Genomic DNA, 16,151 nt, shown 5'->3' on the forward strand with positions numbered 1-16,151 from the left:
GGTGAAAGAGGGCACAGCGAGGATGGAAAGGGAAAGCGGACTGAAAGAAAACGAGAGAGAAATGAAGGATAGAGAGAGGAAGGCGAATGGGTTCCAGGAGTGCTGATCAGATCCAGATGAGCTTCGACATCCATTTCTCATCTTTATATAAAAAACTTCCTATGTGTGTATGGGGGAGAGAGAGAGAGAGAGAAAGAAAGAAACCATGTGTGCTAGCATAAGTGTATATGTAATGGTCTTTCAGTTTGGTCCTGAAGGATCCCCAGCAATTCTGTGTGTGTGTGTGTGCGCGCGCGCAATTTACATGACGTTTTCTGAATGTAGTCAATAAACCAAGACATGTTTGATGTACAAAGTATGCTTCTTTAGTTTTAAAAACGGAAACTTTCCTCTTTGGGGAAATGAGATTTAAATATCCCGTATGTGCGAGGCGCTTTGGGAAAACCCATCGGATACTGCCACACCTGAATACTAGAAAACATTAAAAATGGCAGGCGGCACGGTGCTGTAGTGGTTAGCGCTGTCGCCTCACAGCAAGAAGGTCCTGGGTTCGAGCCCCGGGGCCGTCGAGGGCCTTTCTGTGTGGAGTTTGCATGTTCTCCCCGTGTCCGCGTGGGTTTCCTCCGGGTGCTCCGGTTTCCCCCACAGTCCAAAGACATGCAGGTTAGGTTAACTGGTGACTCTAAATTGACCGTAGGTGTGAATGTGAGTGTGAATGGTTGTCTGTGTCTATGTGTCAGCCCTGTGATGACCTGGCGACTTGTCCAGGGTGTACCCCGCCTTTCGCCCGTAGTCAGCTGGGATAGGCTCCAGCTTGCCTGCGACCCTGTAGAACAGGATAAAGCGGCTAGAGATAATGAGATGAGATGAGAGATTAAAAATGGCAAAAAAAAATGGATTGGCACCAAAACTGAGTTTTCGTCCAGACTTGGATGCCTCAAATTTCGAAAAGGGTCGATTTGCGATCTCGCAGATAAGACACACCCACTTCAGTACATGACACATCCCTGGAGAGAATGTTTGTAAACATCCGGAAGTTCGAAAACCAAAGTCTAATCTTCACCCTCACCCAAACCAAAGCTTAACCAAACTTAACCATAACCAGAGGTCGAATAAGGAATCTGAGGCATAACGGGAGAGTTGAAGACTGGAAAAACGTTGCCTGGTGGTGGTAGTATAAAGGTGTGGGGAATGTCTTCTTGGGACTGTTTGTGCTCTTTAACACCAGTCGAGCATTGTTTCGATACCGCAGTGTAATCTGAGTATTTTTGGTTAGTGTAGTTAGGCAGCTACTTGGTCGCATTTGCGAGCGAAGCGGTTTGACAGTTTTCAAGTCTGCTTTAAAGCGATGTAACCAGGAACTTTTGAAATTACGGGGTGATGAAATGTCATCATGATACATTCATACAAGATGTTCAAGATGAAAAAAGTTAAGTGGACTTGAGTTGAAAAAACGTTCAAGTTGTAACATCAGTCCTTGGGCCATTTCCCCGGTCACGGTCATATTGGATTAACCAGATACATGGATGTATTCAGAGACAAAAACGAGGGTGACGCTGCGTGACGTAGGATTCCGCATGATATCATAATGTGTCGCACATCAAACAGATGCAAGATAAGCAAGTAATTTTTTTTTCAATAAACAGGCAATAAACTTGCCACTACTTTATTTTGCTTCCTTTTCGAACACTGCATGGCCATAATTTTTCGTCCAGAAATGCAAACAAATTGTCCGAGAAGTCACGCTAGACCATAATATTATCCTATAGTCTCGTTGTCACAACAGAAGGACACTCTGGCGCGCTCTGAGCTGACTCCCAAGCACGCCGCGAATAACACACACCTGCACAGGATGAAGGTGCAATCAGCACGCCTAAATCAGGACTCCTAATACAGACTTACTTTGCGAAGTATTGCGTTGTTGTGACACCTTACCGAGCCGTGTTTCCTGGCAGATTTCCTGATTTCTGATTCCTGTTTCCTGTTCCTCGTTCATGACCTTGCTTCTGTCTGCGATATTCGGTTTGTGCCTTGCTCGACCGTTTGCCTGTTTTATCGTTCACGATGTTTGCCCGTTTGCACTTTTCTTTATAAGGCCAAGAAAAAATAATTGTTTGTTTCCTATTACATCTTGGAAAAAAAATAGGGTAGGTAGGTAGGTCTTTTTATTTTATTTTATTTTTTATCACACAAAATACCGGGTAGGTAGGTTTTTTTTTTTTAAATAAATTTTTGGTGTGGGACAAACAGTGGCACATAGTGGGGAAGTGTCATTCTGTGACTCAACCATCCAGAACCAGGCCTAAGAAAACCAGTGAAGCTTGTGGAATACAGGATTCGGAGCCCATGGATAAAATATGGAGTGCTCGGACGCTTAAAGGAACTATAAACATAACAACTACAGCTGTACAGATGTATATGTACAGCTGATGTACACAAAATGGCGCCCACAACAAACAAACTTACCCCGTCTTCTTCACAGAAACAAAAGCTCTGCCGCCCGCCATGAGCACTTGGAATGCATTATTTGTCACCTTTGTTGCCTCTACTTTTGCGTCCTTGTGCACTTTTAGTATTTTTGTTTTGATAGCTAACATTTTTTGAAACTCCGGCTTCCGTTTACATTCAAATGTCAGTGCCCGCAAGCCAAAATTGCTGAGCAGGCTTTCCAACGTGACTTCCATCGTGATATCAATACCGCCGTTAGCCTGGGCGCTGTGTGTATACTGTTTGCATGACTCATCCAGCGGAGGATGATAATGTTCGTAGAGTTCTTTTACAGTTGAAAACTTATAAAATGAACTTATTGTCTTACAATCTTCCATGTGGTCGCAACCGATCACAGTAATCGAGAACACTTTGTTGGCCGCCATGATGCCTAGCGTTGTGTACAACACAAGCCGGAGTTTCCCGGAAAGAGGTCATGACGTCAGATTGAGGCCGTGAGAAATCAATGAGTGTTTCTTGTCCGATATATGCGTTTTAGAATTAGTCACTTGTCAGATCGACAATATTATGCAAATCATAATGCAGATATTTTTTTTTTCAAAATTTATTGTTGGTCGGCGAAAATACATTTTTTTTTTTTAAACATCTAACAAAAAAGTCTAGGGTCGGGGCATTTTTTAAACGGTCGGTCGGGTAACCGGAAACAAACAATTATTTTTTCTTGGCCTAATAAAGATCTTCTGCACTTAAATCCGTCTCCAACCGTCCCTGATGATGGACTACTTGACCCCGCTGACGCTAGTATAGTGTGCACTTGTACGCCTCTGCTTTGCTCACAGAAAATGACATCGCGGACAACGGAGTTATGGTGGCCTCCCTGACAAAAAGAGCCTTGTTGATTCAAAAAGACTGACTGTTAGCTCAGTTTGTTTATTTGCGAGATATTTTCTTGAAAATAGAGAGCGATGTGCCTTGCGAACAGGTGGCCAGATGTAGCTAGCAGGCTAAGCGACTTCCATGTATAAATATCCGGATATAAAATCTGCTGTTTTTTATTTTAAGGAAATTGGTTTGGTTGGTTTTTTTTTTTTCATTTTCCTTTAAAAGTTATTGGGCTTTACTCGGTTGAAAATGAACGGAGAAACAAATGCAATTTTGCCTGCAATTTTTGAATGTGAAGCTTAAAAGGGAAAGTTTATTGTATAATTTAGCAAGCCGAATTCTCTTAAGTGAACCGGATTTGGCCCCTGGGCCCTTGTTTGCCTAAAGAGCCGAAGTGAATGGAAAAATGGAGCACTTTTCTGCTTTCATAGCAAAGCTGTGTGTGTGTGTGTGTGTGTGTAGGTGCGTTGGAGTGATGTCGGAGGGATGGAGGATGTGAAGCTAAAGCTGAAGCAGGCTGTCGAGTGGCCGTTGAAGCATGCTGAGGCATTCTCTCGGCTCGCCGTAACGCCCCCTAAAGGTGTGCTGCTGTATGGACCACCTGGCTGCTCCAAGACCATGATCGCAAAAGCACTTGCTAACGAGAGCAAACTCAACTTCATTGCAATCAAGGTAAAGTGTGTGTGCGTGTGTGCGTGTTCGTTCTTGTAGTCAGTGTTTATTTTGTCGCAGTTCAGAGGCCACACCCCCTTTCCTGGGACTCTTGTACGATTCACAGAGGCCACGCCCCTTTCCCGGGACTTATGCACAGTACGCAGAGTCCACACCTCCTTCACTGGGACTGTCACAGTTCACGGAGGCCACACCCCCCCTTTCCTGGGATTCACGTATGGTTGACAGAAGCCACACCCCCTTTCTTGGGACTCCTGCACGGTTTAGAGGCCACGCCCCCTTTCCTGGGACTCATGCACGGTTTAGAGGTCACGCCCCCTTTCATGGGGCTCATGCACGATTCACAGAGGCCACACCCCCTTTTCTGGGACTCATGCACGGTTTAGAGGTCACGCCCCCTTTCATGGGGCTCATGTACGATTCACAGAGGCCACACCCCCTTTCCTGGGACTCATGCATGGTTCACAGAGGCCACGCCCCCTTTCCTGTGACTCGTGCATGGTTCAGAGGCCACGCCCCCTTTCCTGGGACTCTTGCATGGTTCACAGAGGCCACACCCCCTTTCCTGGGACTCTCACACAGTACGCAGAGGCCACACCTCCTTCACTCTGACTCTCAGTTCATAGAGGCCACACCACCTTCATTGGGACTGGAACGCCGTTCAGAGTGGCCACACCCCCTTTTCTTGGACTGATGCACGTTTCACAGCGGCCCCACCTCGTTTCCTGGGACTGACAGTTCACAGCGGCCCCACCTCCTTTCCTGGGACTGACTGATGGTGCACATTGGCCACACCTCCTTTCCTGGGACTGACAGTGACGGGCCATGCCTCTTTCACTTGGACTGACAGACAGTTTACTTCGGCCACACTTCCTTGACTGGGACTGGCACAGTTCAGACAGACCACGCCTTCTTCACTGGGGCTGATGGACAGTTCACAGAGGCTGTGCCTCTTAAGCCACACTCGTCTGGATGTTTTCCAAACCACAAACTATTCGTGATACATATGTGCGCATGGGTTTGATCCACATTCATATTTCACCTTCTTTCAAACACCACGGTATGAAAACTGTCGAACTCAAGTTGTGAATATGGTGTAGTTTAGGACCCAGCACGTGTTTTAAGTCGGAGAGAGATGGACCGAATTGTCTTTTTCCTGGTCTTTCATCCTCTTGGCTGTCCTTCCTGTCTGATCCAGTTGACAGCAGACTCATTTGACCTTCATGACCTTGTGTTTGTTATTCTCATTCATCACAAACACACACACACACACACACACACACACACACACACACACACACACACACAGCCGATACTTCCGATGGCCTCCCACGGAGCTGTCAGGGCCTGAGTGAGGAAGATTGATCAGCAATGTGTGTGTGTGGGTGAGCGAGAGAGAGACGGGCTGCTTCATTATGTCTGATGAAAGAGTTCCAAGGTGAGCACGGTAGCAAACAGGAAATGAGCCTGTATGTGTGTGATATAGTTGTAACCTTGCGTGGGTCTTCTGTTCCATCCAGGACTGTGTGATTGGATGTCGCTCTTGAATGATGTCATCTTAAAAAAAAAACAACAACAACAGAGTTTGAAGGATATAGAACCGTTCACATTTCCTTTTGACCACTTCTCATGAACTAGATAACTCATAAACTGGATAAGTGCTTAAGGCTTAAGAGAGCCTAGAGACTGAGAGTTAGCGTGTGTGTGTGTGTGTGTGTGTGTGTGTGTGTAAGTAAGTAAAGTGTCTTGTCTGTGTGTGCTCAGAGATGCCAGATAGAGGAGACTACTTGGGAGTCGAGAGGTGTGTGTGTGTGTGTGTGTGTGTGTGTGGAGACTGTGTGTCTTGATTTGAAGTGCATGAGGTGAGGTGTGTTGAAAAGCAGGAGAGCAGGACAGGAAATGAGTTGGAGAGAGAGAGACAGCAAGAGGGGGACTGTAAGAGACAGCTGATGTCTCTGTCTCTCTCTCTCACACGCATGCACGTACGCACATTGACACACACTTCATCATGCTTTTTCTTCTTGTGTTTCAGGGTCCTGAGTTACTAAGTAAATACGTCGGTGAGTCTGAGAGAGCCGTGAGGGAGGTCAGTGGATGTGTGTGTGTGTGTGTGTGTGTGTGTGTGTGTGTGTTTTGGTGAGTGCTGTTTAATCCGGTTTTCTTGATGTTTAGGTTTTCCGGAAAGCGCGGGCCGTGGCTCCGTCCATTGTTTTCTTTGACGAGATCGACGCTCTGGCTGTAGAAAGGAGCAGGTACGCGTTCACACGCTATACCTGGAACGTCACGCTTAAACCGGTTTCATGTATTAACGTCTTCCACAAAGCAAACTACCTTCATAATAATCACTCTTCATTCTTCCACACTGCAACCCTGATTCCGCATAAATGAGAAATGTTCTGAGAGAAAAGTGCAAAGCCATTTTGATCACTTCACCCACAAAGCTTGGTAAATGCAGCAAAAAGTTTCACACTCACAAATTTTCCTTCATTTACGGAAACCGTTTCCGCAAACGGAACAGCGAGCCACTTTCAGATTTGAGCCTGTTTGTGAACAGACGAGTTCCACAAATAAAATTCTTCCACACAGCACTCGTAACAAACCAGGTTTAGTTTCACATCCTCGAGGACATTTGATTTGATTCATAAACCGCTTCTCAAGGCTTTGCACCGTCACCTGACCCCATAGCAACGGTAACTAGGGCACCATGACGGGGGGGAGGCACGCTTGGAGTGCTTCGTTCAGCCGTTAGTTGTTATTGATCGTTGTGGGAAAGTTTTGCTGCATTTGCAGTGTTGAACGGAGAGATCAAAAACCCGATGGTATGCTCACTTCATTTCCACGAAGGTAAGAATTTAAAAAATAAAATAAAATATTTCACAACTGCAGCAGGGTGCTTCAAAAGAGACTTAAAAAGTGCCTTGGCATTCGGGATCCCTCGGCGCATGTTCTGTACGCACTCACAGGACCCGGTCCTTCTGGGAAACACTTGATGCCGGTGTCCTAGTCGAGTCACTAAACCTCGAGTCCGAGTCCTGCCTCGAGTCGCCAGTGTTCAAGTCCGAGTCGTGAAAGAAAATTTCGAGTCGAGTCCGAGAACAAGACTCCACCCGCACCATTTGACGGTGGCTGTCGCTGCCTTTAAACGTGTTGGACTCACGTTACTGCTCGACTTCCCTGTTTGAGTTAACAGGCTCCGGATAAATAGCTTGTTCATCGCTCAGCAAGCCCTGCCCACTATCAACATGGCAAATAACATGAGAGAGGGTTAACACTCGCTGGTTCATCGCTCAGCAAGCAAGCCCCACCCACTATCAAGATAGCGTGTCACTTCCTTCTCTGGGTGGAGTCTTGCCAAATGACGATTGAAGTTCGAGGTAGTCCCCGTAGTCTTGTCGATAGTTCTTCGACATATGGAACACACAGCAGGGCGTTTTTTTTCCCTACTGCACGAGAAGTCCGTCGAAGCAAAGCGGACAATCCTTGGCGCGTTCTCTCCAGGCATTTTAGCGCCATTAACGTTAGTTTGTTCCTGAACATGACGTGCGAACAGGTGAATGCGCATTCTCTTGCACGAAATTAGGATAAAAATTAACGTAGATATAAATATCTTGTGCCATTATTATTGTGGCATGTTAGAAAAAATAAAGAAAAAGGTCAGAGTCTCCAATTTATGAGTCCGAGTCAGGGCACGAGTCGCACTCGAGTACACCAAGCGTGCCTGATGCTGATTTGAGCTCAATCAGCACACGCATATAAGGACACCGAGGCTTTGTGACGTATTCTCGTTATCACTGTGACGTCTGTTTGTGACTCTGCTTTCAATTTTGTTTCTGTAAATTTCACGCCTGCTCATACACCCTTCTTGCACTTAGACCCGTCGACCGTCGCCTACCTGACAAAAGACTTGACAAAGTCTCTGCGAAAACAGGGTGCTGATTGCGTTCAAATCAGCATCAGGTGTTTCCCGTAATGACTGGGTCCCGCAACGTGGTCTGAATGACTCCTGAATGTAAATGCACTTTTTAAGTCTCGGTGAAGGTTAGTGAAGGCATGCTGTGCTGCTGTGTTGTTGTTCATGTTCACGTCACTGGATAAGAATGAGCACCTTGCTCTTGTGAAACTATGATTGCTGTTATTTTTTTTAATTCTTCCCTTCGTGTAAATGAAGTGAGCATACCATGGGGGTTTTGATCTCTCCGTTTGACACTGTCCCGCCGAATGTGTTTCCCCCCCATTTTTCTCTTTTATGTTTCGAAATTTCTCTAGTTTTTTCTCCTTGATGATGAATTACTTTTTGTAAATGAAGAAAATCTGATTAGATTAGATTAGATAAAACTTTATTGATCCCTTTGGGCGGGTTCCCTCAGGGAAATTAAGATTCCAGCAACATCATTACAGATAAACAGAGAAAAGAAATAGAGAAAAACTCCTAGATAAATTAAAATAAATTATTTACACAAATATAAAAGAATAAGATATGGGGAAGAGAGGGAGGGGGGAAAGGGGGGAGAAGTGGGGTTAGGGTAAGTGTGTGTGTGTGTGGGGGGGGGGGGGGGGGGCAGGAGAGATATTGTACTTTATATTGCACATTGTCCGGTATTGCTTATTGTTAGGCTAGGCTACTGCTCCTTTTCGTCCTCTGTCCTCCTGTTACCCCTCCTCCCCCCCAGAGAGGAGTTGTACAGTCTGATGGCGTGAGGGACAAAGGAGTTTTTGAGTCTGTTTGTCCTGCACTTGGGAAGGAGCATTCTGTCACTGAACAGGCTCCTCTGGTTGCTGATGATGGTGTGCAGAGGGTGACTGGCATCGTCCATGATGTTTAAAGGGATAGTTCGGGATTTTTGACATGAATCTGTATGGCATCCCCATCAATAGTGTCGTGCAAACACACTGACTTACCCCTGACAGCATCCTGTGAGTCCAGTTCTTGTCCAGTTTTGGTCCAGACGAAAGTAGTCCGGCAAGTTTGTTGGGGTCACGAAAGTAAAACGTTTTTCGTCTCAAAACAGTATGTGTTCAAAAGAGTGATATATTTGCATCACAAAACCGTTAGCAAATAAAAAGTCAGACCTCGAAATCGCTTGGCACTATTTTCCTGCGTGCTGCCGGCTTCATCCAGCTGCGGCTCCAGCTTCAAGGATAAGCTGGAGCCGCATAAGTAGGAGTCCCGGCGGGTGGTTTGTATTCGATTTGTTTATATCCCGACCTTGTTAGCTGTCAGATTTATGTTCATGGACCCGGTAAGCTGGTAAATAATATTTATTATTATTTTTTTTTCTTTACCAAATTCTAACAGAAAACGAGAGCGCCCGAAAGGGAAAGCTGAGCCGAGCTGCTTCACGGCTGTAATGCAAATTGCTTTCCTCCTCAGTATACAAGTGCGCTTCCATGGCAGGGAAAAAGAAACTACCACTGCTGCCTATGTAGTGCCCTATTTATACAAATAGGAGTCATTCAGGATTCAGCCATGTTTTTGCTCCGTGTCATGGCTGAATCCTGAATGACTCCTATTTGTATAAATAGGGCACTACATAGGCAGCAGTGGTAGTTTCTTTTTCCCTGCCATGGAAGCGCACTTGTATACTGAGGAGGAAAGCAATTTGCTGCTGCTAAACACTGTCGAACAACTAATGAAAGTTGTTGGCTAGCTTGCACACAACTGTTAACAGTGACAGCGCGCACTGATCGCTATTGAGAGAAAGTAGCCCCAAGCAATTACAAGGTGTGACTTTTTGGACTACAAGGGTTTTGTTATGCTAATAAATCACTCATTCGAACACGAGCTGTTTTGAGAAGAAAAACGTGTTACTTTGCAGACCCCAGGAAACCTGCCGGAACTACTTGTGCACTGACCAACACTGTACAATATCTAGGCTCACAGAACACTGTCGGGGGTAAGTCAGTGTGGATGCACGACACTGCTGACGGGGATACCATATAGATTCATGTCAAAAATCCCGAACTATCCCTTTAATAGTTTGTCCATAGAGCTCTTCTCTGACACCATCACCAGAGAGTCCAGCTTCATGCCGACCACAGAGCCGGCCCGCCTGATCAGTTTGTCCAGCCTGGATGTGTCCTTCTTGGACGTGCTGCCCCCCCAGCACACCATGGTGTAAAACAGGACACTGGTGACCACGGACTGATAGAACATTCACAGGAGTTTCCTGCAGATGTTAAAGGACCGCAGCCTCCTAAGGAAGTATAGCCTGCTCTGTCCCTTCCTGTATAAGTGTTTGGTGTTGCAAGTCCAGTCCAGCTTGCTGTCCAGCCACAGCCCGAGGTACTTGTAGGAATCCACAGCCTCCACCTCGACTCCCTCGATCAGAACTGGTCGTGACCTTGGTCTGGACCTCCCAAAGTCAATGACCAGCTCCTTGGCCTTCGAGGTGTTGAGCTGCAGATGGTTCCTGTTGCATTACACAGCAAAGTCCCTCACCAGGCTCCTATACTCCTCCTCTCTGTTGTCACTGATACACCCAACGATGGCTGTGTCATCGGCAAACTTCTGAATGTGACACAGCTCCGAGTTGTAGCAGAAGTCCGCGGTGTACAGGGTGAAGAGAAGAGGGGCCAGCACTGTGCCCTGGGGTGCTCCGGTGCTGCTAATTACAGTGTCAGACATGATGTCCTTCAGCCTGACGTACTGCGGCCTGTCAGTGAGGTAGCTGGAGATCCAGGTGACCAGGCAGGGGTCTACTTGCATCCTGTTCAGTTTGTCCTGTTTCATTCAAAACAATTTGCGCACCCAACAACACAGCAAAACCTTCCCACACTGATCAAGAACCACTAACTCGGCTGAATGAAGCACTACAAGCGTGCCCCCTGTCAGGGCACCCTAGTTACCGTTGCGATGGGGTCACGTGATGGTGCAAAGCCTCTATGCCACATGAGTAGTGTGTTAAATTCTCGATTCTGGTGGGTCGAAATGTGTAACATGTAACAATCTGGATGAGATAAAGAGTATTTAAATAGAATAAAATAAACTAATTTTTATATGAAATATATATATGTTATTTACCAGCTGGGAGGTCCGTATTGTGAAATACCATGACCGAGGTCTTGAAAGTACTGAGTGAGGCCCTCTGGGCCGAGGTCAGTATTCAAGGCCGAGGTCACGGTATTTCACCATACGGACCGACCTTAAGCTGGTAAATAATAATATATTTCGTTTTTTCTTTACCAAATTCTAACAGAAAACGAGAGCGCCCGAAAGGGAAAACCAAGCCGAGCCGCCATTTTGAATCCACATTTACGGCTGTAATGCAAATTGCTTCCTCCTCGGTATACAAGTGCACTTCCATGGCAGGGAAAAAACTACATTTGGCCGCCGATGTAGTCCCCTATTTATACAAAACTGAATCATTCAGGATTCAGCCATGTTTTTGCTCGGCGTTAGCAACAGTTACAGGTTTTTAGCTTTCTCCTGAAATGTTTTCTTTTATTTCTTATTCCTCAGGGTAGTAAAACTCGCTTTTGCTGTGAACACTGTCGTTATCGCTATCTGTGATGTAAAATTAATGCTATTATGCTGAGAAATGCTGGCAAAAATGTAAAAGGTTTTTGATAATCTTATAAATAAAAAATAAATGTTGACCAAAAATGCTACTATGTTTGTTGTTGTGAACGAGTGAGTCACCAGAGGTCCGTAAGTGGGGTCCGTACCGTAGCATACGGACCTGCTCCCCAGCCAATCAGAGCGCAGGATTTGATGGAAACCGCACCGCGAAAAAAAATCATTGTTATCATGCATACACATGACAAATCAAATGAACTTGCTTTACTTGAGTTATTTTAAAAATCCAGTTTTGAATGTATCCCACATATAAACCGCTGATATACGAAGTTTATATCTACCTTGATTTTATCTCTGTTGACCTGCGGAACCCCGAACCCTCCCCGTTTGCTTGCCACTTTCCTTATACGCTCACAAGTTGTTTGGTTCCCTCGCTGATCGTTTCCACCTGTTGTTTGTTCCCCGTGTTTAGTTTGTGTATACATACCCTCAGTGTTTTCGTGTGCGGTTGCGATGTCCTGCATACTCGTATGAATTTTTAAGATGTGGTTTTCCTCAGTCTAATTTTTTTTTTTTTTTGTTCCCAGCCCCTTATGTTTATCTTCCTCTGGTGTTCACCCTCTCTTGACTTTTGATTATGGATCGCCCCTCAGTGTTTTTACCAGTTGGTGTATTGACCCCTGTTGTGTATTGACCCCTGACAATGATCCCGCAAATAAACATTTTGAACATAAATCCTGCACCTCGTTCCCAGACATATAATAAAGCGCTTTTAATTAATTTTTTAAAAAAATTTTTAAGGGACGACAAATTTAGAGAAAATGTTTTGGACATAAATGACTTTTTAATACACAACAACAATGTTTTCGGTCGAACAGGATGTGTCGATGTGGAGGAAGTGATGGATGCCTTGTAACATTGTGATGGTTCGTGGGAAAATAAGGAACCAGGAGACAGACTTGTGAGAACTTGAAGCGAGTTTATGATTTTAATATGAGCTTTTCAGTGATCTTTAATGCTTTAGACATGCATGCACACACAGTACTGTTCACCAGCTTCTCTGTGAGCACACAAATGCCACATTAGTGGATTGGCGGTGAGAAGGCACCAATGAGACTCGTCACGTGTTCCTGCCGGTTCTCCCAGACTCCTTTTGGTATAGTTTAGGTCTAAATTTGTTCTGTACAATAAACCAGTTTCAGGTCTAAATTTGTTATGCCCCTCCAAATAAACCAGTTTCAAATATAAACTTGTGATACACAATAAACCAGTTTTAAGTGTAAACTTGGAAACACACACAAAAAAAATTAAATGGTTCAGATCTAATCTTGCAAAAAAATAAACCAGTTTCAGACAGTTTTCGATCTAAGTTTTTGATCAAAGCATCTTGTACACCGCAAGTTTCCTGGCTAAATTCATGAAAACATTTTTTTCCAGTTTTGGATAAACCAGGAAACTTATTATAAACTGTTTTTTGATGTAAACTTGTGATACACAATAAACTAGTTTCAGTTTTAAATGCATTATGTAACCCACTTTTGGATACAAACCTGTTTTACACAATACCCACATTTCATATATAAACTTCTTGGACACAATAAATCAGTTTTATATTTAAACACTTTTTATACGCAGCAAACCAGTTTTAGATGTAAACTCCTTATACACCGTAAACTAGTTTCAAATATAAACTTGTTAAAAGTAATAAACCAGTTTCAGATATCAGCCTTTTGGACATGATGCACCAGTTTCAGATCTAAACATCTTGTACACAGTAAACCAGTTTCAGCTCTAAACTTGTGATATGAAGTTTCAGGTCGACCATAGACACAGTAAACCAGTTTTAAATCTAAACCCTTTTATCCACAATAAACCAGTTTCAGATTGAAACCCTTTATACACAATAAACCAGTTTCCAATCTAAACACTTTATACACAGTAAATCAGTTTCAGGACTAAACCCTTTTATAGACAATAAACCAGTTTCAGATCGAAACCGTTTTATACACAATGAACCAGTTTCAGTTCTTAAACCTTTAGACACAATAAACCAGTTTCAGATCGAAACTTGTGACGCAGCATAAATTTGTTACACATTATTGTGCAACCACAGTAAATGCCAACATAAAAATGACTAAATAAATAAATAAACAATAAACCTCTTTGAAATGTAAACAACCTGTACACAATAAACCACTCTGATTCTGAATGTAAGTATTTCATTATTGATTTTATCTGCAGATTAAAAAATGGATGAAAGGAAGGCCTGATGAACATGTCCAACATTCTATCATCTATTTTCTTTCACTCTCTCTCTCTCACACACACACACACACACACACACACACACACACACACACACACACACACACACACACAAAAGCAGGAACATATGTGCAGTAGAGACATGTAAACAAGCATGTCTTTGTTTCCGTGGAGACAGATGGAGGAGAGAGTGGAATGGGGCATACTTCCTGTTCTCTGTGTGTGTGTTGAAGGGACAGAAAAAATAAGTTTCTGTTCATCTTTAGTGTATGCTGAGGACCCTCTCGTCCATCCTTCTTTTTGCTCGAGGGCTTGAAACACTTACTTTATTTTGCTATCCAGACATTTTGAACAGGTGAATCAACTGTACTCGATTCTAGTACGCACCATCATGAAAACGGGTTTATAACAGAGGCCGTTATCAAGCGGACTTCATTCTGGTGCACTGAATCCTGTCCACTTCTGTTTTTACATCACCAGTTGACGATCCTGCCATGGTTGACAAAATAGGGACGTCCGAGTACATTCAAGTACACTTTATTCTCATGCACCCTATACTGTTCCATACTCTGAGAGTGACCAGATAATACTCTAAGGCACTTTTTTTGAAGTGTACTTAATTCTTGTGCAATTTTTGGGTAACCTTTCAGTAACAGAACATATCTTTTATGATGGAGCTCTTTCTTTGAAGTGCACTTTTATTTTTCTTCTATTTTTCTCTTTTTCCAATTCATCAGGGCTCTTGTTTTAAAGTGCACTTCATTCAGGTTGAACCCTAGATACCTTTTTGATTCCTTTTCAAGTGCACTTTGTATTAGGGTACGGGGAAACCATAATTAAAGCTATGAGAGAGAAAGTGTGTGTGTGTGTGTGTTTCCTGTCAGCACTCTGATACTGTAGCCACTTTATTAATTAAAGCAAAGAGTGGGCCAGAACTAATAAACACACACTTTATAGCTTCACTTAACTTCACCACACACACACACACGGAGTTTGCTGAGTCAGCCTTCATTTTGTGAATTGAGTCAGATTAAGGGATTGATGCATTTGTCTATATTTACACACACACACACACACACACACACACACACACACAGTGTTCTTAAGGCTTCAGATGTTTCTGTTGAAAGGCTTTTGCATCCTTCTTTTCAGTGATTTATGTAAGCCTGTGTGCCCCGCATAGATACTTACTGAAATGTGTTCGATTCCACTTCCACCACCACATGCCAAAATAGTTGCGCACCCACCGTCCAAGTCCCTGTGTAAGCTGTTGCTCGAGAAATACTGAATAATGTAATTGACTGAGTGCTTTAATATAAACCTGTGATTTGCTTTGCGGCCAAAACGACTGTCGGAGCTCATCGACGCCTTCTGACCGATCAGAATCGAGAATTTAACCCTGCTGTGGTCTAATACATTCCATAGCAATATTAAAACATTACTATCGCCTGTTATGTGTGTGTTTTTACTGGTATGTGCAGCGATTTTCTCTTTTCATCTCCCATGTGTGTGTTTCAGCTCATCCCGTTCAAGCGGAGTGGCTGATCGGGTGCTGGCGCAGTTGCTCACAGAGATGGATGGAATTGAACAACTTAAAGACGTCACGGTTCTCGCCGCCACCAACAGACCAGACATGATCGACAAGGTAGGCCTTCATGTTCAAGTGCACTTCGTTCAAGTGTGCTTCATGCTGTTGGATGCTACTTTTGCTATATCGTAGTAATAATAAAAAGTCATGATGAAAACAGTGTGGGAAACGAAGCCGGACCGGCGGACATTGACCGGTAATTTTCGCATTCGTCTGTCTGTATTTCGAAAGCGTCAGACCAGGTGGCCAATAAAAAATAATTCGAATGTCCCCGTCTGTATTTCAGAAGAATCAAACCGGATGGCCCATGAAAAATTGGAAAGATATGGGTCGAATCTACTTCTAATTTTATTCTAAATGTTACACTGGGCGAATACGTTATGTCGGAACACGGCCTGTGAAACGGGGGCCCCCGCGGGACCGACTTAAAAAATTCATAACTCCGCCAACACTGATCGAACTGCTGATCAGTGGCTATGATGTTGTTGTAGTTGTTTTTGTTGTTGTGTGCATTTTTTTTTTCTTATTCATGATAAGAACGATAGTCATATACAACCCCGATTCCAAAAAAGTTGGGACAAAGTACAAATTGTAAATAAAAACGGAATGCAATAATTTACAAATCTCAAAAACTGATATTGTATTCACAATAGAACGTAGACAACATATCAAATGTTGAACAGCTGGAGGACCAAATTGCAACTCATTAGGTCAATTGGCAATAGGTCATTAACATGACTGGGTATAAAAAGAGCATCTTGGAGTGGCAGTGGCTCTCAG

The 16,151-nt window shown here is 43.8% G+C and overlaps 1 protein-coding gene across 2 annotated transcripts in view; it reads left to right on the plus strand.

Moving 5' to 3' along the window:
* The window catches only part of afg2a (AFG2 AAA ATPase homolog A), a 164,014-nt gene that overhangs the window by 24,986 nt on the left and 122,877 nt on the right, over window positions 1-16,151 (plus strand). For both annotated transcript variants that reach the window (XM_060901226.1, XM_060901227.1), the window contains exons 11-14: window positions 3,793-4,002; window positions 6,035-6,088; window positions 6,175-6,254; window positions 15,302-15,428. In XM_060901226.1, the coding sequence (XP_060757209.1) occupies window positions 3,793-4,002; window positions 6,035-6,088; window positions 6,175-6,254; window positions 15,302-15,428 (471 nt within the window). The remainder of the gene's footprint in view (window positions 1-3,792; window positions 4,003-6,034; window positions 6,089-6,174; window positions 6,255-15,301; window positions 15,429-16,151) is intronic.

This window comes from Neoarius graeffei, chromosome 20 (genome assembly GCF_027579695.1).
Source record: "Neoarius graeffei isolate fNeoGra1 chromosome 20, fNeoGra1.pri, whole genome shotgun sequence".
Lineage (NCBI taxonomy): Eukaryota > Metazoa > Chordata > Actinopteri > Siluriformes > Ariidae > Neoarius > Neoarius graeffei.